General features: G+C 50.5%; 1 protein-coding gene across 2 annotated transcripts in view; it reads left to right on the top strand.

Moving 5' to 3' along the window:
* The window catches only part of LOC141129514 (immunoglobulin superfamily member 2-like), a 69,716-nt gene that overhangs the window by 20,512 nt on the left and 21,865 nt on the right, over window positions 1-27,339 (top strand). Inside the window, exons 1-7 of one of the 2 annotated variants that reach the window (XM_073617594.1) lie at window positions 7,315-7,426; window positions 12,275-12,652; window positions 15,152-15,559; window positions 18,471-18,836; window positions 19,310-19,708; window positions 21,849-22,244; window positions 22,966-23,361. In XM_073617594.1, the coding sequence (XP_073473695.1) occupies window positions 7,384-7,426; window positions 12,275-12,652; window positions 15,152-15,559; window positions 18,471-18,836; window positions 19,310-19,708; window positions 21,849-22,244; window positions 22,966-23,361 (2,386 nt within the window). In that variant the 5' untranslated portion in view covers window positions 7,315-7,383. Of the gene's footprint in view, window positions 1-7,314; window positions 7,427-12,274; window positions 12,653-15,151; window positions 15,560-18,470; window positions 18,837-19,309; window positions 19,709-21,848; window positions 22,245-22,965; window positions 23,362-27,339 lie in introns of those variants that run through there. The other variant, XM_073617595.1, reaches the window with a different exon arrangement.

The following is a 27,339-nucleotide window of genomic DNA, read 5'->3' on the forward strand; positions in this document are numbered from 1 at the left end:
AGAATGGGGGATGAAGGGGGTGAGAGAGAGAACAGGGTGAAAGAGAGGGGATGAGAGAGAGAGAGAGGGGGTGAAAGAGAGAGAGAGAGAGAGAGAGGAGGGGTGAGTCTGTGGGGGGCACAGCATAGTACATTACACCGGGGGGGAATAGCACAGTACATTACATAGTTGGCACTACACATTACATGGTGGATACATGGATACAGCACATTTAATGGTGGGCGAAGCACAGCACATTACATGGCAGGCACAACACATTACACTGTTGGCACTGCCCAATACAGCACATGACAAGGTAGGCACAGTACATTATATGGTGGGCACAGCACATTGCATGGTTGGTACTGCACAACACAGCACATTGCATGGTGGGCACAACACAGCACATGCACACGGCGGGCACAGGACCTTATATGGTGGGCACAGCACATGACATGGCAGGCACAGCTGAGCACATTACATGGTGGGCATTGCACATTATATGGTGGGTACTGCACAGCACATTACATGGTGGGCACAGCATATTATATGATGGGCACTGCACAGCACATGACAAGGTGGGCACTGCATGACACCACATGATATGGTGGGCACTGCATGACACAGCACAGCACATTACATTGTGAGCACACATTAATTGGTGGACACTGCACATGACATGGTGAGCCCTGCATAGCGCATTCCATTGTGGGTACAGCACAGCACATGCCATGGTGGACAATGTACAGCACATTACATGCTGGGTACAGCACATTACATGGTAAGCACTGCATGGCGCAGCACATGATATGGTGGGCACAACACAGCACGACAGGGTGGGCACTGCACAGTAATTTACATGGTGGGCACTGCACATGACACGGTTGGCACTGCATGGCAAAGCACATTACATGGTGGGTACAGCGCATTACATGGTGGGCACTGCATGGCACAGCACATGACGTGGTGGGCACAGCGCATTACATGGTGGGCACTGCATGGCACAACACATTACATGGTGGGCACTGCATGGCATAGCACATTTCATGGTGGGCAATGCAACTGCACATTACATGTTAGGAACTGCACATGACATGGTGGGCACTGCTGAACAGCCCAGCACATTGCACAGTGGGCACAACACACTACATGCTGGGCACAACACATGGCAGGGTGGGCACAGCACATGACATGGTGGGAACTGCATGGCACATCACATTACATGGTGGGCACTGTACATTACTTGGTGGGATCACTGCATGGCACAGCACATTACATGGTGGGCACTGCACATTACATGGTGGGCACTGCAATGCACAGCACATGACATGGAGGGCACTGCAATGCACAGCACATGACATACTGGGCACAGCACATTACATGGGGGGCACTGTAATGCACAGCACATGACATAGTGGGCACAGCAATGCACAGCACATGACATAGTGGGCACAGCACATTACATGGTGGGCACTGCACATGACATGGTGGGCACTGCAATGTACAGCACATGACATGGTGGGCACTACAATGTACAGCACATTACATGGTGGGCACTACAATGTACAGCACATTACATGGTGGGCACTGCACATTACATAGTGAGCACTGCAATGCACAGCAAATTACATACTGGGCACAGCACATTACATGGGGGGCACTGCAATGCACAGCACATGACATGGAGGGCACTGCAATGCACAGCACATGACATAGTGGGCACAGCACATGACATGGGGGGCGCTGCAATGCACAGCAAATGACATAGTGGGCACAGCACATGACATGGGGGGGCGCTGTAATGCACAGCACATGACATAGTGGGCACAGCGCATGACATGGGGGGCGCTGCAATGCACAGCACATGACATAGTGGGCACAGCGCATGACATGGGGGGCACAGCACATGACATGGAGGGCGCTGCAATGCACAGCACATGACATAGTGGACACAGCACATGACATGGGGGGCGCTGTAATGCACAGAACATGACATAGTGGGCACAGCACATGACATGGGGGGCGCTGTAATGCACAGAACATGACATAGTGGGCACAGCACATTACATGGGGCCACTGCAATGCACAGCACATGACATAGTGGGCACAGCACATGACATGGGGGGCGCTGCAATGCACAGAAAATGACATAGTGGGCACAGCGCATGACATGGGGGGGCACTGCAATGCACAGCACATGACATAGTGGGCACAGCAATGCACAGCACATGACATAGTGGGCACAGCACATTACATGGTGGGCACTGCACATGACATGGTGGGCACTGCACATGACATGGTGGGCACTGCAATGTACAGCACATGACATGGTGGGCACAGCGCATGACATGGGGGGCACAGCACATGACATGGAGGGCACTGCAATGCACAGCACATGACATAGTGGGCACAGCACATGACATGGTGGGCACTGCACATTACATGGGGGGCGCTGCAATGAACAGCACATGACATGGTGGGCACTGCACATTACATGGGGGGCGCTGCAATGAACAGCACATGACATGGTGGGCACTGCACATTACATGGGGGGCGCTGCAATGAACAGCACATGACATGGGGGGCACAGCACATTACATGGGGGGGGCACTGCAATGTACATGACATGGTGGGCACAAGAGAGCACATTACATGGGGGGAAGCAGCAGTCTTTCCCCTAGCACAATAAAACACCTCCCTAACAAATGTACTAACCTTATCTCAACAACAGCATGTGAGATGTCCTTCCTCCCGGGCTCCTGCTTGTTAGAACATCAGCGCCCCTCCCCCAGACAGCTCCCAGACACTGAGGATCTGTGTGAGTGAACAGATCCTGTGATAGGAGTCAGGAGGCATCGGCAGAGACAGGACTGGGCTGCTGCAGTGACTAACACTTGTCTCCTCCATGTGAGCACAGAGGGCTCTTCTTCCTTCAGGAAAGCACACAGGTATTCATAAGCCACTGGCATGGGCCTATATTGAGGGAGGGGCCTGGAGCTGCAGCTCCACCAGCCCCTATGTTAATCCAGCCCTGGGTGACCCCACAATATATAAATACCGGACTGGTGACCCCACAATGTATAAATACCGGACTGGTGACCCCACAATATATAAATACCGGACTGGTGACCCCACAATGTATAAATACCGGACTGGTGACCCCACAATATATAAATACCGGACTGGTGACCCCACAATATACAAATACCGGACTGGTGACCCCACAATATATAAATACCGAACTGGTGACCCCACAATAGGGAGGAAACTTTTTCACAGAAGAGAGTTTAATAAGACTCGTGGCCACTCATTACAATTAGAAGAAAAGAGGTTTAACCTTAAACTACGTAGAGGGTTCTTTACTGTAAGAGCGGCCAGGATGTGGAATTCCCTTCCACAGGCGGTGGTCTCAGCGGGGAGCATTGATAGCTTCAAGAAACTATTAGATAATCACCTGAACGACCGCAATGTATGGGGATATACAATGTAATACTGACATATAACCACACACACAGGTTGGACTTGATGGACTTGTGTCTTTTTTTAACCTCACCTACTATGTAACTATGTAACTATCAATTGGCCAAGACAACTGTACCTGGCAGGTAAATTTAAGAGCAACCCTGCCTAAACATGAGGGTGCTACATATGCAATTATTGCCAGCGGTTATAGCTGCTAGCAATGATCGTGAGCCCACAGAGCCCCCTGCTGGGAGAACACAATATCTCCATGAGAAGGATTTTCCCACCCATCAACGCTGTCTGTGTTGATTGGGAAATTGACCAATTTTCTTTCCTGCAACCCGTGGAATCATCTATGGCCATCCTTAGGAATTTGGTGTACCTTCTGAGTCCTCCCACCCTTTTATTACCCGGCGAGCAAGTGTTGAACATTTTCTTTTACCTTTCATGCGGAATTGTCCTCCATTCACCATATCACCCGCCTAGTGGATCCAGCATTGTCCTACTGTGGTCCACCATGCCGCTGCCATGTCCCTTGTCCCACACCGCCATTTTTTCATGACATCATCTGGTGCTGGGTGCTTCATCCTTGTTCAGCCAGCCTGAGCCTCCTGATGACGTGTGCCATCTTCCAGCCGCTGTGAATGGAAAGTGAAGGATCCTGGGACATGTAATGGACAGATCTCAGGTGGCTTCAGAACGGTGGAGACATAGTTCTCACCTAGGCCAGAATGGTGACTGGGTTTGGACAAAAAATAAAAAGGTTAAAAGGAAAAAAAAATTGTTTTAAATTCCAAAGAGAGGGTGGAGCTATGGGGGTCCCGTACATCCGGGGGGGAGGGGGGGTGAAGATCTTCTTTAGAGAGGAATGTAACCAGTGCCAAGACAAGGTCACCTAAAACCCAGGGCGAACATGCCAAACTGTCCCACCCCCCCCCCAAGATGTATGAGCATTATGTGTCAGCAAAAATCTCCACACAAAAACACTGAGCACATCTGCATGTCTACCCCCTAAGTATAAATCCCCCCTCCTCCTAGTACAAATCTGCCCCCTGCTGAAATCCCCCCCTCTCAGCACAAATCTTTGCCACCCCCCCAAAAATTCCCCATTCCTAGCACAAATCTTCTACCCCTAAACTCCCCCCCTTAGTACAAATCTCCCCCCTCCTCTTCAAATCACACCCCCGGCAAACATTCGTCCCAAATCCCCCCCTCTCAGCACAAATCTTTGCCAACCCCCCCCCAAAAAAATTCCCCCCTTCTAGCACAAATCTTCTTCCCCACCATTCCTCCTCCCAACACAAATCCCCTAAATCACCACTCTTGGCACCCCCCAAATTCCCCCCCTAGAACTATACTCCCTGACGCTCAACACAAATTCTCCCTTCCGACACAAATCCTCTCCCCTCAATCTCCTTGTGGTGCCCTTCCACTTCACTTGATACCACAGTGCCCAGGGCAGCCGCCCCTCCTGCCCACCCCTTTTCCCAGACCTGAATGTCACTCCCCCGTAATTTCTCTCATTACCTTTTTGCTGAGTGGTCCACAAAACGTACAAAATGTACGGACACGCCCAACAATCTTCTGTTGGGATCCCCCGTCATCTGTGATGTCATCAGGAGGCCAGCTGTCCTTTCTGGACTCCGCCCTCTGATGATGCGCATGCACCATCCTCTGTGACATCAGGGAATTCCGGTCCACCCAATGACGTGTCACTGCACATGCTCAGTACGGCATGAAGTGGGAATATACCACGAGGCTAAGGGGAGTAGACGTGTGTGATTCATCTCGATACAAAATGAAATTCGGATAAAATTTGGATGTATCCAAATCTCCGAATCACAATAGTAATGAATTTCAGTGAAGAGAAATAAATGATATTGAAAAGAATTATCCGAATTCGAAAAAATGGATTTCGATGAAAAAACTAAAAATTCTAAATGGAAACATATTGCAAAAAATATAGTAAGATGTAAAGTGAAATAAGATGATGATTCCTTCTTAGGCTGCTTTATAGAAAAGGGTTGAAAAGAATCGGATATAATAGAATAGAACAGTGGTCTCCAAACTGTGGCCCGGGGGCTGAATGTGGCCCTTTGCTTGCCTTTATCTGGCCCTTGGGGCGCTATTCCTCCCACCGACTCCAACAATGGGGCACTATTCTTCCACTGAATCCAACAATAGGGCACAACTTATGGAGTGTAGCGGTCAGACACTTCTTAGTACAGCACAACTTACAGAGTGCAGAGGTCAGACACTTCTTAGTACAGCACAACTTACAGAGTGCAGAGGTCAGACACTTCTTAGTACAGCACAACTTACGGAATGCAGCGGTCAGACACTTCTTAGTACAGCACAACTTACGGAATGCAGCGGTCAGACACTTCTTAGTACAGCACAACTTACGGAATGCAGCGGTCAGACACTTCTTAGTACAGCACAACTTACAGAGTGCAGAGGTCAGACACTTCTTAGTACAGCACAACTTACGGAGTGCAGCGGTCAGACACTTCTTAGTACAGCACAACTTATGGAGTGTAGCGGTCAGACACTTCTTAGTACAGCACAACTTACAGAGTGCAGAGGTCAGACACTTCTTAGTACAGCACAACTTACGGAATGCAGCGGTCAGACACTTCTTAGTACAGCACAGCTTACGGAGTGCAGCGGTCAGACACTTCTTAGTACAGCACAACTTACGGAGTGCAGCGGTCAGACACTTCTTAGTACAGCACAACTTACGGAGTGCAGCGGTCAGACACTTCTTAGTACAGCACAGATTACAGAGTGCAGTGGTCAGACACTTCTTAGTACAGCACAGATTACAGAGTGCAGTGGTCAGACACTTCTTAGTACAGCACAACTTACGGAGTGTAGCGGTCAGACACTTCTTAGTACAGCACAGCTTACAGAGTGCAGTGGTCAGACACTTCTTAAAGCAGCACAACTTACAGAGTGCAGTGGTCAGACACTTCTTAAAGCAGCACAACTTACAGAGTGCAGAGGTCAGACACTTCTTAAAGCAGCACAACTTACGGAGTGTAGCGGTCAGACACTTCTTAGTACAGCACAGCTTACAGAGTGCAGTGGTCAGACACTTCTTAAAGCAGCACAACTTACAGAGTGCAGAGGTCAGACACTTCTTAAAGCAGCACAACTTACAGAGTGCAGTGGTCAGACACTTCTTAAAGCAGCACAACTTACAGAGTGCAGTGGTCAGACACTTCTTAAAGCAGCACAACTTACAGAGTGCAGAGGTCAGACACTTCTTAAAGCAGCACAACTTACGGAGTGTAGCGGTCAGACACTTCTTAGTACAGCACAACTTACGGAGTGCAGAGGTCAGACACTTCTTAAAGCAGCACAACTTACAGAGTGCAGAGGTCAGACACTTCTTAGTACAGCACAACTTACAGAGTGCAGAGGTCAGACACTTCTTAAAGCAGCACAACTTACGGAGTGTAGCGGTCAGACACTTCTTAGTACAGCACAGCTTACAGAGTGCAGTGGTCAGACACTTCTTAAAGCAGCACAACTTACAGAGTGCAGTGGTCAGACACTTCTTAGTACAGCACAACTTACAGAGTGCAGAGGTCAGACACTTCTTAAAGCAGCACAACTTACAGAGTGCAGAGGTCAGACACTTCTTAAAGCAGCACAACTTACAGAGTGCAGAGGTCAGACACTTCTTAATGCAGCTGTATCACTCGACTCGATGTACTGGGTGGGCGACCTAGGTTAGGTGCCCCAGGTTCTCAGGTATAGAAACCCCAATGTGCTAAGATATCCTGACATGACTGGCCTGGCATTGAGCTGCTCTAGTTCTGCTTTATCATCTCTGAGCTGTGAGTAAGGCGACAGTCTGTGGTTTCCTGTACATTGCGGGGGAGATATATGATGTGACAAGTTCTGTGCCCTGTACCAGACAACGCCGAGCGCACCATGCTGTCTCTTCACGGGGGCCTCCTGTGGCTCGCCATCATAGGTAAGTGCCTGCTACCCTCTGGTGATGTCCAGGCCTGGAGTGAGAGCCGGAGGTTGTCACGTGTCACATGCACTTTGCAGTACGATTTCCAGTCTTTGCTCAGAGGGGGACCTCATTCCTATAATCTTCTCTACAATCAGGAGTTATATGTGTCACCCCTGAGATTTGTGCCATTATTTAAAGGCATTGTAGTGCCAGCCTTCAGAGGTGCCCTACAGAAGCCCCTGAGACTTCATCAGTGGGGTGTCCACTTACCAGATATGGGGGGCATCAGGTGCAGCCCCTGACATCACCAAGGAAACTCTGAAAAGATTCCCCCTTCACGGGACATTAATGGCCCAACTAATTAATAGAGTAATAAAGCATAGAGAAACAAAAGGCAAAAAAAGGGGAAGTAATATATAAAAAATGTATAGATTTTATTTAACAGCGGGTTAAAATATAAAGTAGTAACAGTAGTGTCTGGTCAACAAGTTGGTGAACATACAACATAACAATGGAAGTATTGTACTAGTAGGTCCAGGACTACCGCGATGTGACCACCAAAGGACCACATCTGACGCGTTTAAGAATCCCTTCTTTCTTCGGGGGGGGGGGGGTGTACATTGATAGAACACATTATTTATGGTGACAGGAGTTTATAGAAGACAAGATACAGCGGCCACAGAATAGATTAAAAAAGTCAGCAATGTCAATCCAAGGATCCAAGAAAAGCCAAAAGATTGCTCACAATGCCGGCAAAGTCCCAGTGAGAATCAGCGAGACCAGGCAATGGAGCACCCCCCGGAGAGGAGGGGGAGGCAGGCAGGGAAGTGTGTACACCATGCCGGGTTCACCATCCAAAGCAGGCCAATGAAGTTCTCTCCATAGGGGGATGGCAGGAACCTGGATCCGCTTTGGTGGTCACATCACGGTAGTCCTGGACCTACTAGTACAATACTTCCATTGTTATGTTGTATGTTCACCAACTTCTTCACCAGACACTACTGTTGCTACTTTATATTTTAACTCGCTTTTAAATAAAATTTATACATTTTTTTATACATTATTTCCCCTTTTTTTGCCTTTTGTTTCTTCATGCTGTTATTACTCTATTAATTAGTTGGACCATTAAAGTCCCGTGAAGGGGGAATCTTTTCCCAGTTTCCATTACGATTTGGGATGTGGTCCCACCCTATTGTTCAATCGTACCTCAACATTTCCTTTTGGGCTGACGTCACCAAGGACCACACATAATATTCACAATGTTACAGGAGACTGTCAGAGACTGAAGACGTGCTACTTGGGAAAGTCAAAAACTGAGGACACGTTATACAAGACTGTCAGAGAATGAGGACATGATACATGAGATTGTCAGAGAATGAGGACATGATACATGAGATTGTCAGAGACTATGGACTTGATACATGAGATTGTCTGAGACTATGGACTTGATACATGAGCCTTTCAAAGACTGGGGGTATGTTACATGAGCTTGAAGGAGACTTTTAAAGACTTATGCCGCGTACACACAGTCGGACTTTTCGACCAGACTGGTCTGACGGACGCCGACGGACCAAATCCGGCGGACAATCCGATCGTGTGTGGGCTTCACCGGACCTTCAGCGGACTTTTCCAGTCGCAAATCTGACAGACTTTAGATTTGGAACATGCTTCAAATCTTTACGTCGTAACTCCGCCGGACCCAGAAATCCGCTCGTCTGTATGCTAGTCCAATGGACAAAAACCCCACACTAGGGCAGCTATTGGCTACTGGCTATCAACTTCCTTATTTTAGTCCGGTGTACATCATCACGTACGAATCTGTCGGACTTTGGTGTGATCGTGTATAGTCAAATCTGTTCGTTAGAAAGTCCATCGGAAGTCCGTCAAAAGTCCTTCGAAAGTACGCTGGAAAGTCTGTCGGACCAGTCCGGTCGAAAAGTCCGACCGCGTGTACGTGGCATTATGCCGCGTACACACGACCGGACTTTCTGTGAAACTAGGTCCGACATTCTTCCGGTCGGACTACCGCCGGACTTTCTGAACGGATGGACTTGCCTACACACGATCGGACTTCCCGGCAGACTAGGTCCGCCATTCTTCCCGACGGACTTTCGCCGGAGTTGCGTCGGACTTTCAGAATGAACGGACTTGCCCACACACGGACAAGTCTGTTCATTTTGAATGTGACTCAGGTGCAACGGGACTAGAAAAGGATGTCAATCTCGCCACTTTTATCTGCGAAATTGACAACTTGCGAGCCCAGTCGCAAGGCATACCAGGCCCTTAGGTCTGGTATGGATTTTAAGGGGAACCCCTACGCCGAAAAAACGGCATGGGGTCCCCCCCCAAATCCATACCAGACCCCGATCCGAGCACGCAGCCCGGCCGGTCAGGAAAGGGGGTGGGGACGAGCGAGCGCCCACCCCCTGAACCATACCAGGCCACATGACCTCAACATGGGGGGGCGGGTGCTTTGGGGGAGGGGGGCACCCTGCGGCCCCCCTCCCCCAAAGCACCTTGATGAGAACAAGGGCCTCTTCCCGACAACCCTGGCCGTTGTTTGTCGGGGTCTGCGGGTGGGGGGCTTATCGGAATCCGGGAGCCCCCTTTAATAAGAGGGCCCCCAGATCCCGGCCCCCCACCCTATGTTGGAGGGTGCCCCCCTCCCCCAAAGCACCCACCCCCCATGTTGAGGGCATGCGGCCTGGTATGGTTCAGGAGGGGGGGGGCGCTCGCCCTTCCCCACCCCCTTTCCTGACCGGCCGGGCTGCGTGCTCGGATCGGGGTCTGGTATGGATTTTGGGGGGGGACCCCACGCCATTTTTTCGGCGTAGGGGGTTCCCCTTAAAATCCATACCAGACCTAAGGACCTGGTATGCCCCGCGCTCGCCGCAACAGGAAAATTTGTTTTACCTATTGCAGCGAGCGCGAGATGCAATACCCTGCCCTTGCGTCGTATCTGGTCCGTCGGACCAGCATACAGACGAACGGGCTTTCCGTCAGGAACTAAGTCTAGCCCAGTTACGTCGGACAGATTTGAAACATGTTTCATTTCTAGGTACGTCGGACTTTTTGGGAAAAAAAGTCAGCGGGAGCCCACACGCGATCGGATTGTCCGGCGGACTCCAGTCCACCGGACCAAGTCTGCTGTAAAGTCCGGTCGTGTGTACGCGGCATTAGAGATTGGGACATGTTACATGAGATTGTCAGAGATTGGGGACATGTTAGATGAGATTGTCAGAGATTGGGGACACGTTAGATGAGATTGTCAGAGATTGGGGACATGTTAAATGAGATTGTCAGAGATTGAGGACATGTTACATGAGATTGTCAGAGATTAGGGACATGTTACATGAGATTGTCAAAGATTGGGAACATGTTACATGAGATTGTCAGAGATTAGGGACATGTTACATGAGATTGTCAGAGATTGGGGACATGTTACATGAGATTGTCAGAGATTGGGGGCATGTTACATAAGGCCGTCAGAGATTAGGGGCTTGTTACATGGGATTGTCAGAGTTTGGGGACATGTTACATGGGATTGTCAGAGATTGAGGACATGTTACATGAGATTGTCAGAGATTAGGGACATGTTACATGAGATTGTCAGAGATTGGGGACATGTTACATGAGATTGTCAGAGATTAGGGACATGTTACATGAGATTTTCAGAGATTGGGGACATGTTACATGAGATTGTCAGAGATTGGGGGCATGTTACATAAGGCCGTCAGAGATTAGGGGCTTGTTACATGGGATTGTCAGAGTTTGGGGACATGTTACACAAGACTGTCTGACATTAGGGACATGTTACATGAGATTGTCAAAGATTGGGGACATGTTACATGAGACGATTGTCAGAGATTGAGGACATGATACATGAGATTGTCAGAGATTGGAGGCATGTTACATGAGATTGTCAGAGATTGGGGACATGTTACATGAGATTGTCAGAGATTAGGGACATGTTACATGAGATTGGCAGAGATTGGGGACATGTTACATGAGATTGTCAGAGATTGGGGACATGTTACATGAGATTGTCAGAGATTGGGGACAGGTTACATGAGATTGTCAGAGATTGGGGACATGTTACCTGAGATGATAGTCAGAGCTTGGGGACATGTTACATGAGATTGTCAGAGATTGGGGACATGTTACATGAGATGATTGTCAGAGATTGGGGACATGTTACATGAGATGATTGTCAGAGCTTGGGGACATGTTACATGAGATTGTCAGAGATTGGGGACATGTTACATGAGATGATTGTCAGAGATTGGGGACATGTTACATGAGATTGTCAGAGATTGGGGACATGTTAAATGAGATTGTAAGAGTTTGGGGACATGTTAAATGAGATTGTAAGAGTTTGGGGACATGTTAAATGAGATTGTCAGAGCTTGGGGACATGTTACATGAGATTGTCAGAGATTGGGGGCATGTTACATGAGATTGTCAGAGTTTGGGGACATGTTACATGAGATTGTCAGAGATTGGGGACATGTTATATGAGATGATTGTCAGAGTTTGGGGACATGCTACATGAGATGATTGTCAGAGTTTGGGGACATGCTACATGAGATGATTGTCAGAGATTGGGGACATGTTATATGAAATGATTGTCAGAGATTGGGGACATGTTACATGAGATGATTGTCAGAGATTGGGGACATGCTACATGAGATGATTGTCAGAGCTTGGGGACATGCTACATGAGATGATTGTCAGAGATTGGGGACATGCTACATGAGATGATTGTCAGAAATTGGGGACATGCTACACAACACCAACAAAGACCATCATACACACATGTACAGTAATGATCTGATTAATCTCAGCAGTTGTGTCTCCTCTCAGGGTTGTCTCGGGCTCAGCATGAGGTTACCATTGAGCAGGGGCCCATCTACCGCACCGTGGGCTCCCACATCACCATCTGGTGTAAGGTGTCAGGAAACGAGGGGGCCTCCAACCAGGAATTTGAGTTCTCCGTCCGATTGCCTTCAGATCCAGAGAAAGAGATAAAGGTGGTGAGCACCAGTGGACCAGGATTTTCTTATGCAATATACTCCGGACGTGTCCAGAGCCGAGACATCTACGTAGAGAAGGTGTCCAGGGACCACACCATCCTACACATCATCAAACTGCAGGAGAAGGACACGGGGGAGTATGAATGTTACACACCCAATATGGCCTCCACCTATCTTGGTACCTACAACGCCAAGACCAACCTGACAGGTGAGAAAACTGACCCTCAGTGCTTCTCTGCAACTGAACCAAACAAATTATGGTGGAAACCAACCAGCAGCACCAACATGCCAATCTAATGTCCGGTTTCTTCAATTTAAGCCTGGGGGCAAAAAGTTAGAGGAGGTGGCAACAGCAGTCTTGTGTAGCAATGTCCCCTGAGAAAACTACTGGCCCCTCCTTGTTGAGCACCCAGGCACTCACTGTCCTAGCAATGGCAACAGACTGACTTCCACTCCATCAAGCTTCTTTTTCCTATTTTATTGGCTCAGTTGTCCAGAGAGGCTGTAGGTGGGGTGCAGCAGGGTGCATCAGCAATAATTTACACAGTCAGGTGCAATGCAAAAACTTGTATTGAAGTAATATAGCAACAGTTCACAACAAACCTGGGTGCACAAAGACTGGGTACACTCATGATTTCCAGCAACGTGAACAGAGCGGGTTCCAAATGGAACTGAGAGTGTCTGTTGAGAGGGGCAGAATCTGGCCTGGCCATCTAGTGCCCAATTGGAAAAATGTCCAGAACAGTTACGACCCTACACTTTCCCTCCTCCTCAGGAACCTCTCCTAGCCACTAGTACTGTCCCTACCAAAAGGGATACTTTTCCCTACGCTATCCACTTGCATGCCAAACCTGGGAGCCAGTGCCCTAAATAGGCTCTACCTGACCCAAGATGGCCCACCAGAGTCGCATCCAACCAAATTTTTTCCCTAGTGACCCAGGAAACCATAAAGGAACCATGTTCCTCATGACTTCCTCTCCAGCTTCAGAGCCGCTACATTTGAGTGCTACCTGTATTGGAGAAAGCGAACTACACCTGTCTACAAGGGTTAGGGATCCAGGATACCCCAAAACATCAGTAAAGATTCTCTGTGCCCTGTAGTACCTTGTAAAATCTTTAACATCCTTCACAGGCCAGTGTAAAGCCATTTGATCAGCTACCTTTAAGTATCTTCGGCTCCTCTCACGGGCCATTTGTGAACCATTAGACCTAGATGGACAATGTCTTTTCCAGCTTCAGCTCACCCCCCCCCCCATCCCCCAGACAACAGGTCTGAGAAGCATGAACTGCATCTCCAAGCATCTATACCCTCTGCAGGCATCAGACCCGGAAAGCAAGGGACCTTCTATCACTGCATCCTAACCAGGATATGCCTGGAATGAAAAGGAGCCTTTCTAGAAGATGTCCCTAAATATTTAGTCTCTTCCCCAGCCCACATTACTGGCATTTACCCTTCAGTAACTGGTCAGGGTTAAAAAAACATTTGTAACCTAATACATTGGATCTTCTTGCTCTTTCCATTGGTGAACAGTGACACATAATAGTAGCAGACAGAAGCAATTAGTATCCCTAGGCTTAGGGGAAACCTAACACACCCAGATAACTGTCAGAAACAATGAAATCAGGCTGAGAAGAAAAGTACAGTTATATCACACTTGTTTAATAATAAAAGTAAAAAGAACAAACATAGTCAAAACATAGCCAAAGTTCAGTAACTGGAACGGATAGTCAGCCAAGCCAGAAGTCAGGGTCAATGTAGTGGAACTTGCAGCAAGCAGGATCTGGAGCCAGAAGGGTTGTCAGCAAAGCCAGTCTTGAACAGGATCGAGGGGGATAGTTTCTGTAATGTTGACCAAGGCAAAGGCAGAGATCCTCTGGACTGGACAGCTTAAGTAGGCAAGACTGACGAGCAGGATATCATCAACAGCTGAGTAACTGTGGAGAGAGAGATATGAGCTGGCAATTAGCCGACAGCTGAGTGGCCAGCTCAGATAAGCCCTGACAATAACGTAACTAAACAGAGCTAAGGCTGGCTACAGCCTAGCCACAAACACTACATTTAGACAAGGGACACTACAGCATATGTCAGGGTCCCTACACATAATTCTGTAAAATACCCCTAACTGAAGGACATGGGATTTCCTTGGATTCGATGGAGTGTAGAAAGAAGATAGATTGAAGAGATTCAAGTGAGAAAGAAGGAGAAGGTGGAAAAATGAGCAGAAGGTTGGGATGGGAGGTCCCTCCACGGGGATCGTAGCCATGATGAAGATTATTGTACTCAGAGAGTAGTAGGTTGTGGTCAAACCTGTCCAAGGGGACCAGATTTTTCAAATATCTTACATGAGTGTCATTACATATAGCCAAACGCTTCTCATTTATCATTGGCTGTTTGACTTCCTCAAAATGTCGGCAGGATGTTGCCAAGATTTGGCAATTTTCTGTCTGGTGGCCATGAAGATAAAGGTCACCACAATTCTTTCACACTTGGTGAGATCTGGGCAATCTAATGTCCCCTTCCATTCATCTCCTGTGTAGTCCTGATCCATCTCCACCACATCGTTCATTGACCAGTCACTAAAAACTTGGCATTCAGCAAATTCATAAAAGTGTGTATATTATATCTGTGTAAGTTTTATAAATTGTACCCATTGTTTGATGATTCAGATATTTTAGGTGATTGTATTGAATTCTCTCTTCCCTCCAGTCATACCAAACACTCTGCAGGTTTCGATGCCACACCAGGCTGTGGAGACATCAGAGGGGGCTTCCCTGGAACTGACCTGCCAAGTCTCTATGGCCTCCTCCCAGCACACCCATCTGTCAGTCTCCTGGATTCTCTCCACTGACCAGGAAGCAGAGATCCTGTCCCTGTCCCGTGACTTTGTCCTCCATCCTGGTGGGGCCTTCTCTGAGCGATTCACAGCTGGAGACGTACGCATGGACAAACTGAGCGAAACCAGCTACAGGCTGACCATTGGGGCACTCCGCCAGTCAGACCAAGGTGGGGTCTTCTGCCGAGGATCGGAGTGGATCCAGGATCCCAGCGAAGTGTGGACGAAGATCGCTGAGAAGGACTCGGAGAAGACCACCGTGAAGGTGGCAGCAGTGCAGGGTAAGAACCTCAAGCATTGAGATGGACAAGTCTACCTCACATGAACCCAACATGTCCACTTGCATTAACCTCTTCAATACCGGACACTTTCACCCCTTCCTGCCCAGACCAATTTTAAGCTTTCAGCGCTGTCACACTTTGAATGACCATTGTGCGGTCATGTAACACTGTACACATAGGACATTTTTATCATTTTTTTCACACAAATGGAGCTTTCTTTTGGTAGTATTTAATCACCACTGGGTTTTTTTTTTTTTTTTGCTAAATGAATGAATAATACCAAAAATTTTGTAACCCCCCCCCTCATCTTTTTTGTTTCTGTTATACAATTTTGAAAATAAATAATCTTTCTTCATAAATTTCGGCCAAAATGTTTTCTGCTCCATTACTTTGGTGAAAATAACCCAAATCAGTGTATATTATTTAGTCTGTAGGAAAGTTGTAGAGTCCACCAACCATGGGATATATATCTGAAAATGTATCACTTCTGATTTACTGACGGCCGATCTCATTTCTTGAGGCCTGGAATACCCCCCAAATGACCCCTTTTTGGAAAATAGACATTCTGAGGTGTTTAGACAAGTTTTTTTTGAAGTTGACACTTTTTGTCACAATTTTTTGGAAAATACTTTTTTTTTTTTTTTACATCCTGTCACCTGTGCAGTACAGCGTCATCATATAACTGGTGTGGTGGTGACCAAGGACACTGACTGGTGACAAAATGTACATTTTTTCTTCTTTTTTTTTTTTTGCTACATTTTTTTAAATGATTTTTAAATACTGTGACCAGAGCAATATAATGTTACCATAGTAACGCTGTACTACTCTGGGGAAGTGGTCAGGATTTTATTTTTTTACACATTGGGATTGCTTATAACAATGAATTTCACTGCTATAAGCAACCATTTTTACTGAATGAAATTGATTCATTCACTGTGTATTATTGCGATTAGCTGTGATTGGCCACAGCTAATCCCATGGTACAGATGGGCTGTGATTTAGCCCTGTCTGTAGCATGTGATCACTGTGACTAATCGCAGCTAGCATCTCAATTGTATACAATGAAGCGCATTAATCAAAGCCATTCATTGTGTACAATTGTCATGTGACCTCCTGTGATAGGTCACAGTGATCACATGGTATCGGCAGCAGGCCGGTGCACTGATCAGTCCAGGGACACAGCCGGTGACAGATTTTGCCGCTGCACAGCATGTTCCGGAAGGATGTCATATGCCGTCCACCCGCAACAACAAGGGTACCGCCCGGCCGTCATTTGACAATAGGCTGGGTGTAAAGTGGTTAACGTAAACCAGTATTTTGGCCAATAAGTGGAACTTTACCTGGTGATCCTGCCAAAAAGCCAGTAAGCTGGTAAATACCTGTACTGTCTGTGCTGCATTGAAATCCCAAGCAGTGCTATCAGCCCTGCCCAGTTCTCCGAGGACTACAGAACACCTCCCCCTTACAGTGGAACCTCCGTTTGCGAGTAACGCGGTTAACGAGCGTTTCACAAAACGAGCACTGTATTTCTAAAGATCCTAACTCGGTTTGCGAGTGTTCTCTAGCAAAACGAGCAGGATTCAGGCCAAAAGCGGTGTGCAGTACCACTTTTGGCCTGAGGTGGGGCGGGGACACCGGAGCCGAACAGCGCTGATCGTCAGCGTTCGGAAATGCACAGAAAGGCCCGAGGACAGTTCGGCTGACCTCAGCAAACCTCGGAAAGGCTCGGGAACGGAGTCTTTCCAAGGTTTGCCGAGGTCAGCCAAAGTGTGCTCAGGCCTTTTCCACCATTTCCGAGGATCTCTGGCGCCGCCCCCCGCCTCTGGCCGCATACGGTATTGCATCTCATTGAAGTCAATGCGGAACAAATTATTTTAGTTTCCATTGACTTCAATGGGAAAACTCGCTTTGATATGTGAGTACTTTGGATTACGAGCATTCTCCTGGAACGAATTATGCTCGTAATCCGAGGATCCACTGTATATAACAGAGATGGAGAGGGTAGGTGCTCAATACTTCTCCTCCATAGATACACTACAGTAAATGGGCGTTGTCATCCTAGGAAGGAAGTGTGTTACTGGCAGGATCACCAGGTGAAAATAAAGGAAGCAAAGCCTTTCATTCTTGGGATTAAATACACTTTACTGTAAATCAGTGGTGGCCAACTTAGTTCATATACAGGGCATCAGTTTTGGCCCCCAACATACCTGAAGTGGCAAGCAATAACTTTGCTTTTTGTAAACTGACACACACAGCCTAGGCCCACAGGAAGTGGGTTGGGTGATGATGGAAGTCAAGCAGCAATGGACATTGGATCTCTAGCACTGTGGGGGGTGGGGGACACAGTGAATAAGGTGGCAGCCCTCTACACCAATGACTCCTCCCCTTCCCAACCTCTGCAATGCTGTGACTCCACCTCCCTACCACCTTCCTGCCCTTCTCGAGTTCAGAGGCAGATTTATGTAGATTCAATCAGAAAGAGACAGTCTGAAGGTAAACAGCTCATGCTCCAGCTTCTCTCCTTTCCCCGGTGACCCGTGTTATGGTGCACCCGGCTACATGATGTAAAACAATATTTCTATGTGTAGTAAATCCATAGTAACTATACTATAATAAAACAACAAACCTAAATGAACTGTGGTGTCCCTTAGTGGACGCTGACTCATGTGGTCCGAGGACTGTGGTGTGGCATGTGGTCATAGACAGTTGGTAGAACTGGATGGACTTGTGTCTTTTTTCAACCAGACTAATAATGTAATTATATATGGTATGTAAGTGTTCTATACCAGGATTAGGTCTTACCTCCTGACCTATAATAAGCTTTGGCACCCAGCCAGACGGAGTTTCCGGGGTGTTAGGTGTGCTCCGATTTGTGTCTCTACAGTGGCTGATCAATGCAATCTCATTTTAGGTGGGGATTTTGGAGTCCAGGTGGAGGCGCCGACCACAGTTCTCACCCCAGGACACCCCCTGGAGGTCATCTGCTCCGTCACTAACACGAGCCCCGGTGGCGGGCAGTTCCGCGTTGTCTGGCTACTCGGTGGAACCAAAATGGCCGTCTGGGAGCCATCTGGAGTGGTCACATTCAGAAAAGAGTCTGGCTCCGCAGGGGCGGAGGGACGGCTGGTTATGCACAGGCGGGACCTGACTACCTGGGTGCTCAGGATCAGTCAGGGGCGGATTGAAGATGGCGGCTCATACGTCTGTGAAGTCACCGACGAGCGCAGCAAGAAGAGCCAGACTTCCAAACCGATGTCTGTGGAGGTGAAACGACCAGGTGGGCCCCAACAAATATAATACACTAAATATAATAATATTAGGGATAATGGGGGCTGGGCTCAGACATGTGAGGTCTCTTTATATCAATATATAATTTATATTTAATATTTACATTTATTTATATTATTATTATATTGTTATTATTGATTATTAAATATTATTTTTATTATATACTATTTAAAAATATGATTTATTTATGTATTTATTTATTTATATTTCTAATATTTTATCAATTTATAGTTATTTTTTGTATTTATTTATAATAATAATATTATTATTATAATTATTATTAATATTATTATTCATATATTTATAAATATTATTTACGTATGCATTTATTTATATTTCTAATATTTTAATAATTTATATTTAATATTTATTCACTGTATCTATTATATAGATCACATTTGTCTATCATTAGATTATATTATAATATTTATATATATAAATTGTGACTTTGTTGCGTTGCAGAGTTGCGCGCTCCGCAGGTCTCGCTCACGGCGGTCACATCTCAGCTCTATGAAGGGGATTCGGTGAGGTTTCGCTGTCTGGTCTCCCCGTCATCCTCCTCCTCGGCTTCTCTCGGTTGGTTCCGGAAGGCGGCATCAGGCGACTTAACGCAAATCGCGTCCATACTGCGGGACGGTCAGCTGGTGATTGGTGCAGATTATAAGAGCAGACATGATGAGAGTCATCTGGTGGCAGAGAAGGGAGATTCTGGACTCTTTATTCTCAGGTTGGATGATGTGATGCAAAGCGACAAAGGAGAATATGTCTGCCGCTACAGCAAGGGAACGCAGGACGAGGGCGGAGCTTGGATAGACGTCAACACTGACAGCAATGGTGTCCATATCGATGTCCAACGTCTGAGTAAGAATCTCTGAGATGATGAATCAAAAATTGATGCCCCTAAAAACACCTGCTGTGCCCATTATGAGGGGTTCCCACCATCCCTGTGCTGAGTTCCCGGGTCTGTACACCCGCTGTGCCCATTATGAGGGGTTCCCACCATCCCTGTGCTGAGTTCCTGGGTCTGTACACCCGCTGTGCCCATTATGAGGGGTTCCCACCATCCCTGTGCTGAGTTCCCGGGTCTGTACACCCGCTGTGCCCATTATGAGGGGTTCCCACCATCCCTGTGCTGAGTTCCCGGGTCTGTACACCCGCTGTGCCCATTATGAGGGGTTCCCACCATCCCTGTGCTGAGTTCCCGGGTCTGTACACCCGCTGTGCCCATTATGAGGAGTTCCCACCATCCCTGTGCTGAGTTCCCGGGTCTGTACACCCGCTGTGCCCATTATGAGGGGTTCCCAACATCCCTGTGCTGAGTTCCCGGGTCTGTACACCCGCTGTGCCCATTATGAGGGGTTCTCACCATCCCTGTGCTGAGTTCCCGGGTCTGTACACCCGCTGTGCCCATTATGAGGGGTTCCCCCACCATCTCTATGCTGAGTTCCCGGGTCTGTACACCCGCTGTGCCCATTATGAGGGGTTCCCACCATCCCTGTGCTGAGTTCCCGGGTCTGTACACCCGCTGTGCCCATTATGAGGGGTTCCCAACATCCCTGTGCTGAGTTCCCGGGTCTGTACACCCGCTGTGCCCATTATGAGGGGTTCCCAACATCCCTGTGCTGAGTTCCCGGGTCTGTACACCCGCTGTGCCCATTATGAGGGGTTCTCACCATCCCTGTGCTGAGTTCCCGGGTCTGTACACCCGCTGTGCCCATTATGAGGGGTTCCCCCACCATCTCTATGCTGAGTTCCCGGGTCTGTACACCCGCTGTGCCCATTATGAGGGGTTCCCACCATCCCTGTGCTGAGTTCCCGGGTCTGTACACCCGCTGTGCCCATTATGAGGGGTTCCCAACATCCCTGTGCTGAGTTCCCGGGTCTGTACACCCGCTGTGCCCATTATGAGGGGTTCTCACCATCCCTGTGCTGAGTTCCCGGGTCTGTACACCCGCTGTGCCCATTATGAGGGGTTCCCACCATCCCTGTGCTGAGTTCCCGGGTCTGTACACCCGCTGTGCCCATTATGAGGGGTTCCCACCATCCCTGTGCTGAGTTCCCAGGTCTGTACACCCGCTGTGCCCATTATGAGGGGTTCCCACCATCCCTGTGCTGAGTTCCCGGGTCTGTACACCCGCTGTGCCCATTATGAGGGGTTCTCACCATCCCTGTGCTGAGTTCCCGGGTCTGTACACCCGCTGTGCCCATTATGAGGGGTTCTCACCATCCCTGTGCTGAGTTCCCGGGTCTGTACACCCGCTGTGCCCATTATGAGGGGTTCTCACCATCCCTGTGCTGAGTTCCCGGGTCTGTACACCCGCTGTGCCCATTATGAGGGGTTCCCACCATCCCTGTGCTGAGTTCCCGGGTCTGTACACCCGCTGTGCCCATTATGAGGGGTTCCCACCATCCCTGTGCTGAGTTCCCGGGTCTGTACACCCGCTGTGCCCATTATGAGGGGTTCCCCCCATCCCTGTGCTGAGTTCCCGGGTCTGTACACCCGCTGTGCCCATTATGAGGGGTTCCCACCATCCCTGTGCTGAGTTCCCGGGTCTGTACACCCGCTGTGCCCATTATGAGGGGTTCCCACCATCCCTGTGCTGAGTTCCCGGGTCTGTACACCCGCTGTGCCCATTATGAGGGGTTCTCACCATCCCTGTGCTGAGTTCCTGGGTCTGTACACCCGCTGTGCCCATTATGAGGGGTTCCCACCATCCCTGTGCTGAGTTCCCGGGTCTGTACACCCGCTGTGCCCATTATGAGGGGTTCCCACCATCCCTGTGCTGAGTTCCCGGGTCTGTACACCCGCTGTGTCCATTATGAGGGGTTCTCACCATCCCTGTGCTGAGTTCCCGGGTCTGTACACCCGCTGTGCCCATTATAAGGGGTTCCCACCATCCCTGTGCTGAGTTCCCCGATCCATCCAATGGAAGAATCCAGGAAAATGAATGCATTTTATATTTTTTTCCCCCAATGATAAGTGTCTCTCCTCTCTCCGCAGCCTCCACCCTCCAAGTCTCACTCATGACGCGGAACTTGAAGCCCATCTTGGGTAACACGGCCTCCCTCTACTGCAACGCCAAAGCCAGTTTCAGCCTGAGTGGTCGGCGCCTCATCTGGTCCTGGTTCTTTCAGCCTGACCAGCGGGGACCCTTCCAGAGCCTGGTGCAGGGGTCCGGGAATGGCGAGCTGGTGTGGGGAGAATCGTATCCCGACTTCAAGGGAAAAACTCAGATCTCGCTAAATGCCGACACGTCCATCCTGAGCATCCATCGAGTCCAGAGATCGCAGCAGAGCGGAGCCTATCAGTGCAGAGTCACAATCCAGACCACCCAGAGCGCGGTGACACTGGCCACCATCTCCTCCAATCCCGTCTCTATACACGTCCAACTTCCAGGTATGTCATAACCCTTCCAGGGGGTGGCTATGAATGGGTGGGTGTCAGTCTGGGGGAGTGGGTGTTCCTAGGCAGGCTATATTTGCATGCAGGAGAAAAACTCACCCAAGCTCTAAGGCTATATAGTTTGGTTGGTGTGTAGAGCAGTCGGTGCTCTGGCTAATTAAGCTCACAAAAGATCCATAGAAAGTACAGGCCGGCAACTCAACAGCTTCTCCATAGAAAATATTAATTTGAGCATTACAGCAATAACATCATCCAAAAATACTGACGCGTTTCGACCTTAGGCCGTCATTGAAAGCATAAAAATATGACATTAAAAACAGGTATATATAAGGGAAGCAGCCCTTGTGAAGTATGAAGATTATTTTGCATGCAGGCTGCCTAGGTAACATGTGATGCTGAGCCTCCGTGATTGAAAAAAACTGAAAGCCAATGAATGAAAAGGGCGGACCAGGGACAGTCAGGCTGGGGAAGAAAGGGTTAGATGATGCTGGATGTCCTCCAGCCAGAAGCTCACAGTATGCATAGAAAACTTAACTGACTCTGCGAAAGTAGCAGGAAGGGAGTTTAGCCTTCACTTGCTGCATGCTTGTTCCAGTATAGAAGGCGTCCTCTTTAGTACTCATATAGTTCCCGCCATTATCACAGTGATAATACTTCAGATACAGACGTGTTATAGAATTATAATGGCCGACACTGACCGCTGTCTCTCTCCCAGAAATGAAGCTGAGGCTAGGCTCCGCCCCTGGCAGAATGGCGCTGACCGCGGGACAGGACGAGGCTGAGGTCACCTGCAGGATCCTGGAGCGCACCCCCAACACTAAACTCAGCATCGTTTGGTTCTTTCGCCCGCAATCATCCGCTTCCTTGGTGGAGATCCTTAGAGTGGACCGCGAGGGTGTGACCAGCCAAGCTACATCATCACTCCGCCCCTGCTTCATCTCTGGACGCTCCTCCGCGGACTCCTTCCTCCTACGAATCCTCAGACCGGGCCTCCGGGAGGCGGGAACCTACCACTGCACGGTGCAGGAATGGCTACTGGAGGGGACGAGCAACTGGACCCAACTGGGGGAGAAAAAATCCGGAGACACTCAAATCACCTTCATCGCCTCTGGTGAGATAACACGCCATAGTATATGTCAACCCTACATTAGCTGTGTTTATACGTCTTCTAGAACTGCCAGCAGGGGGTGATGTGTGTCTGTCCTCAGCTCTGCCAGAGGGGGTGATGTGTGTCCTCAGCTATGCCAGCAGGGGGTGATGTGTGTCCTCAGCTCTGCCAGCAGGGGGTGATGTGTGTCTGTCCTCAGCTCTGCCAGCAGGGGGCGATGTGTGTCTGTCCTCAGCTCTGCCAGCAGGGGGTGATGTGTGTCTGTCCTCAGCTCTGCCAGCAGGGGGTGATGTGTGTCCTCAGCTTTGCCAGCAGGGGGTGATGTGTGTCCTCAGCTCTGCCAGCAGGGGGTGATGTGTGTCCTCAGCTCTGCCAGCAGGGGGCGATGTGTGTCTGTCCTCAGCTCTGCCAGCAGGGGGTGATGTGTGTCCTCAGCTCTGCCAGCAGGGGGTGATGTGTGTCCTCAGCTCTGCCAGCAGGGGGTGATGTGTGTCCTCAGCTCTGCCAGCAGGGGGCGATGTGTGTCTGTCCTCATCTCATCCAGCAGGGGGTAATGTGTGTCCTCAGCTCTGCCAGCAGGGGGTGATGTGTGTCTGTCGTCAGCTCTGCCAGCAGGGGGCGATGTGTGTCCTCAGCTCTGCCAGCAGGAGGCAATGTGTGTCTGTCCTCAGCTCTGCCAGCAGGGGGCGATGTGTGTCTGTCCTCAGCTCTGCCAGCAAGGGGTGATGTGTGTCCTCAGCTCTGCCAGCAGGGGGCGATGTGTGTCCTCAGCTCTGCCAGCAGGGGGTGATGTGTGTCTGTCCTCAGCTCTGCCAGCAGGGGGTGATGTGTGTCTGTCCTCAGCTCTGCCAGCAGGGGGTGATGTGTGTCTGTCGTCAGCTCTGCCAGCAGGGGGCGATGTGTGTCCTCAGCTCTGCCAGCAGGGGGTGATGTGTGTCTGTCCTCAGCTCTGCCAGCAAGGGGGTGATGTGTGTCTGTCCTCAGCTCTGCCAGCAGGGGGCAATGTGTGTCTGTCCTCAGCTCTGCCAGCAAGGGGTGATGTGTGTCCTCAGCTCTGCCAGCAGGGGGCGATGTGTGTCTGTCCTCAGCTCTGCCAGCAGGGGGTGATGTGTGTCTGTCCTCAGCTCTGCCAGCAGGGGGTGATGTGTGTCTGTCCTCAGCTCTGCCAGCAGGGGGTGATGTGTGTCTGTCCTCAGCTCTGCCAGCAGGGGGTGATGTGCGTCCTCAGCTCTGCCAGCAGGGGATGATGTGTGTCCTCGGCTCTGCCAGCAGGGGGTGATGTGTGTCATCAGCTCTGCCAGCAGGAGGCAATGTGTGTCTGTCCTCAGCTTTGCCAGCAGGGGGTGATGTGCGCCTGTCCTCAGGTGTGCCAGCAGGGGGTGATGTGTGTCCTCAGCTCTGCCAGCAGGGGGCGATATGTGTCTGTCCTCAGCTCTGCCAGCAGGGGGCGATGTGTGTCTGTCCTCAGCTCTGCCAGCAGGGGGTGATGTGTGTCTGTCCTCAGCTCTGCCAGCAGGGGGCGATGTGTGTCTGTCCTCAGCTCTGCCAGCAAGGGGTGATGTGTGTCCTCAGCTCTGCCAGCAGGGGGCGATGTGTGTCTGTCCTCAGCTCTGCCAGCAGGGGGCGATGTGTGTCCTCAGCTCTGCCAGCAGGGGGTGATGTGTGTCTGTCCTCAGCTCTGCCAGCAGGGGGCGATGTGTGTCCTCAGCTCTGCCAGCAGGGGGTGATGTGTGTCTGTCCTCAGCTCTGCCAGCAAGGGGGTGATGTGTGTCTGTCCTCAGCTCTGCCAGCAGGGGGCGATGTGTGTCTGTCCTCAGCTCTGCCAGCAAGGGGTGATGTGTGTCCTCAGCTCTGCCAGCAGGGGGCGATGTGTGTCTGTCCTCAGCTCTGCCAGCAGGGGGTGATGTGTGTCTGTCCTCAGCTCTGCCAGCAGGGGGTGATGTGCGTCCTCAGCTCTGCCAGCAGGGGGTGATGTGTGTCATCAGCTCTGCCAGCAGACGGCAATGTGTGTCTGTCCTCAGCTCTGCCAGCAGGGGGTGATGTGTGCCTGTCCTCAGGTGTGCCAGCAGGGGGTGATGTGTGTCCTCAGCTCTGCCAGCAGCGGATGATGTGTGTCCTCAGCTCTGCCAGCAGGGGGCGATATGTGTCTGTCCTCAGCTCTGCCAGCAGGGGGCGATGTGTGTCCTCAGCTCTGCCAGCAGGGGGCGATGTGTGTCCTCAGCTCTGCCAGCAGGGGGCGATGTGTGTCTGTCCTCAGCTCTGCCAGCAGGGGGCGATGTGTGTCCTCAGCTCTGCCAGCAGGGGGTGATGTGTGTCCTCAGCTCTGCCAGCAGGGGGCGATATGTGTCTGTCCTCAGCTCTGCCAGCAGGGGGTGATGTGTGTCTGTCCTCAGCTCTACCAGCAGGGGGTGATGTGTGTCTGTCCTCAGCTCTGCCAGCAGGGGGTGATGTGTGTCTGTCCTCAGCTCTGCCAGCAGGGGGTGATGTGTGTCTGTCCTCAGCTCTGCCAGCAGGGGGTGATGTGTGTCCTCAGCTCTGCCAGCAGGGGGTGATGTGTGTCTGTCCTCAGCTCTGCCAGCAGGGGGCAATGTGTGTCCTCAGCTCTGCCAGCAGGGGGTGATGTGTGTCCTCAGCTCTGCCAGCAGGGGGCGATGTGTGTCCTCAGCTCTGCCAGCATGGGGTGATGTGTGGCTGCCCTCAGCTCTGCCAGCAGGGGGTGATGTGTGTCCTCAGCTCTGCCAGAAGGGGGTGATGTGTGTCTGTCCTCAGCTCTACCAGCAGGGGGTGATGTGTGTCTGTCCTCAGCTCTACCAGCAGGGGGTGATGTGTGTCCTCAGCTCTGCCAGCAGGGGGTGATGTGTGTCTGCCCTCAGCTCTGCCAGCAGGGGGTGATGTGTGTCCTCAGCTCTGCCAGCAGGGGGCGATGTGTGTCCTCAGCTCTGCCAGCAGGGGGTGATGTGTGTCTGTCCTCAGCTCTGCCAGCAAGGGGGTGATGTGTGTCTGTCCTCAGCTCTGCCAGCAGGGGGTGATGTGTGTCTGTCCTCAGCTCTGCCAGCAGGGGGTGATGTGCGTCCTCAGCTCTGCCAGCAGGGGATGATGTGTGTCCTCGGCTCTGCCAGCAGGGGGTGATGTGTGTCATCAGCTCTGCCAGCAGGGGGCGATGTGTGTCTGTCCTCAGCTTTGCCAGCAGGGGGTGATGTGCGCCTGTCCTCAGGTGTGCCAGCAGGGGGTGATGTGTGTCCTCAGCTCTGCCAGCAGGGGGCGATATGTGTCTGTCCTCAGCTCTGCCAGCAGGGGGCGATGTGTGTCTGTCCTCAGCTCTGCCAGCAGGGGGTGATGTGTGTCTGTCCTCAGCTCTGCCAGCAGGGGGCGATGTGTGTCTGTCCTCAGCTCTGCCAGCAAGGGGTGATGTGTGTCCTCAGCTCTGCCAGCAGGGGGCGATGTGTGTCTGTCCTCAGCTCTGCCAGCAGGGGGCGATGTGTGTCCTCAGCTCTGCCAGCAGGGGGTGATGTGTGTCTGTCCTCAGCTCTGCCAGCAAGGGGGTGATGTGTGTCTGTCCTCAGCTCTGCCAGCAGGGGGCGATGTGTGTCTGTCCTCAGCTCTGCCAGCAAGGGGTGATGTGTGTCCTCAGCTCTGCCAGCAGGGGGCGATGTGTGTCTGTCCTCAGCTCTGCCAGCAGGGGGTGATGTGTGTCTGTCCTCAGCTCTGCCAGCAGGGGGTGATGTGCGTCCTCAGCTCTGCCAGCAGGGGGTGATGTGTGTCCTCAGCTCTGCCAGCAGGGGGCGATATGTGTCTGTCCTCAGCTCTGCCAGCAGGGGGTGATGTGCCTGTCCTCAGGTGTGCCAGCAGGGGGTGATGTGTGTCCTCAGCTCTGCCAGCAGCGGATGATGTGTGTCCTCAGCTCTGCCAGCAGGGGGCGATATGTGTCTGTCCTCAGCTCTGCCAGCAGGGGGCGATGTGTGTCCTCAGCTCTGCCAGCAG

Source organism: Aquarana catesbeiana, linkage group LG02 (genome assembly GCF_042186555.1).
Source record: "Aquarana catesbeiana isolate 2022-GZ linkage group LG02, ASM4218655v1, whole genome shotgun sequence".
In the NCBI taxonomy this organism is placed as follows: Eukaryota; Metazoa; Chordata; class Amphibia; order Anura; family Ranidae; genus Aquarana; species Aquarana catesbeiana.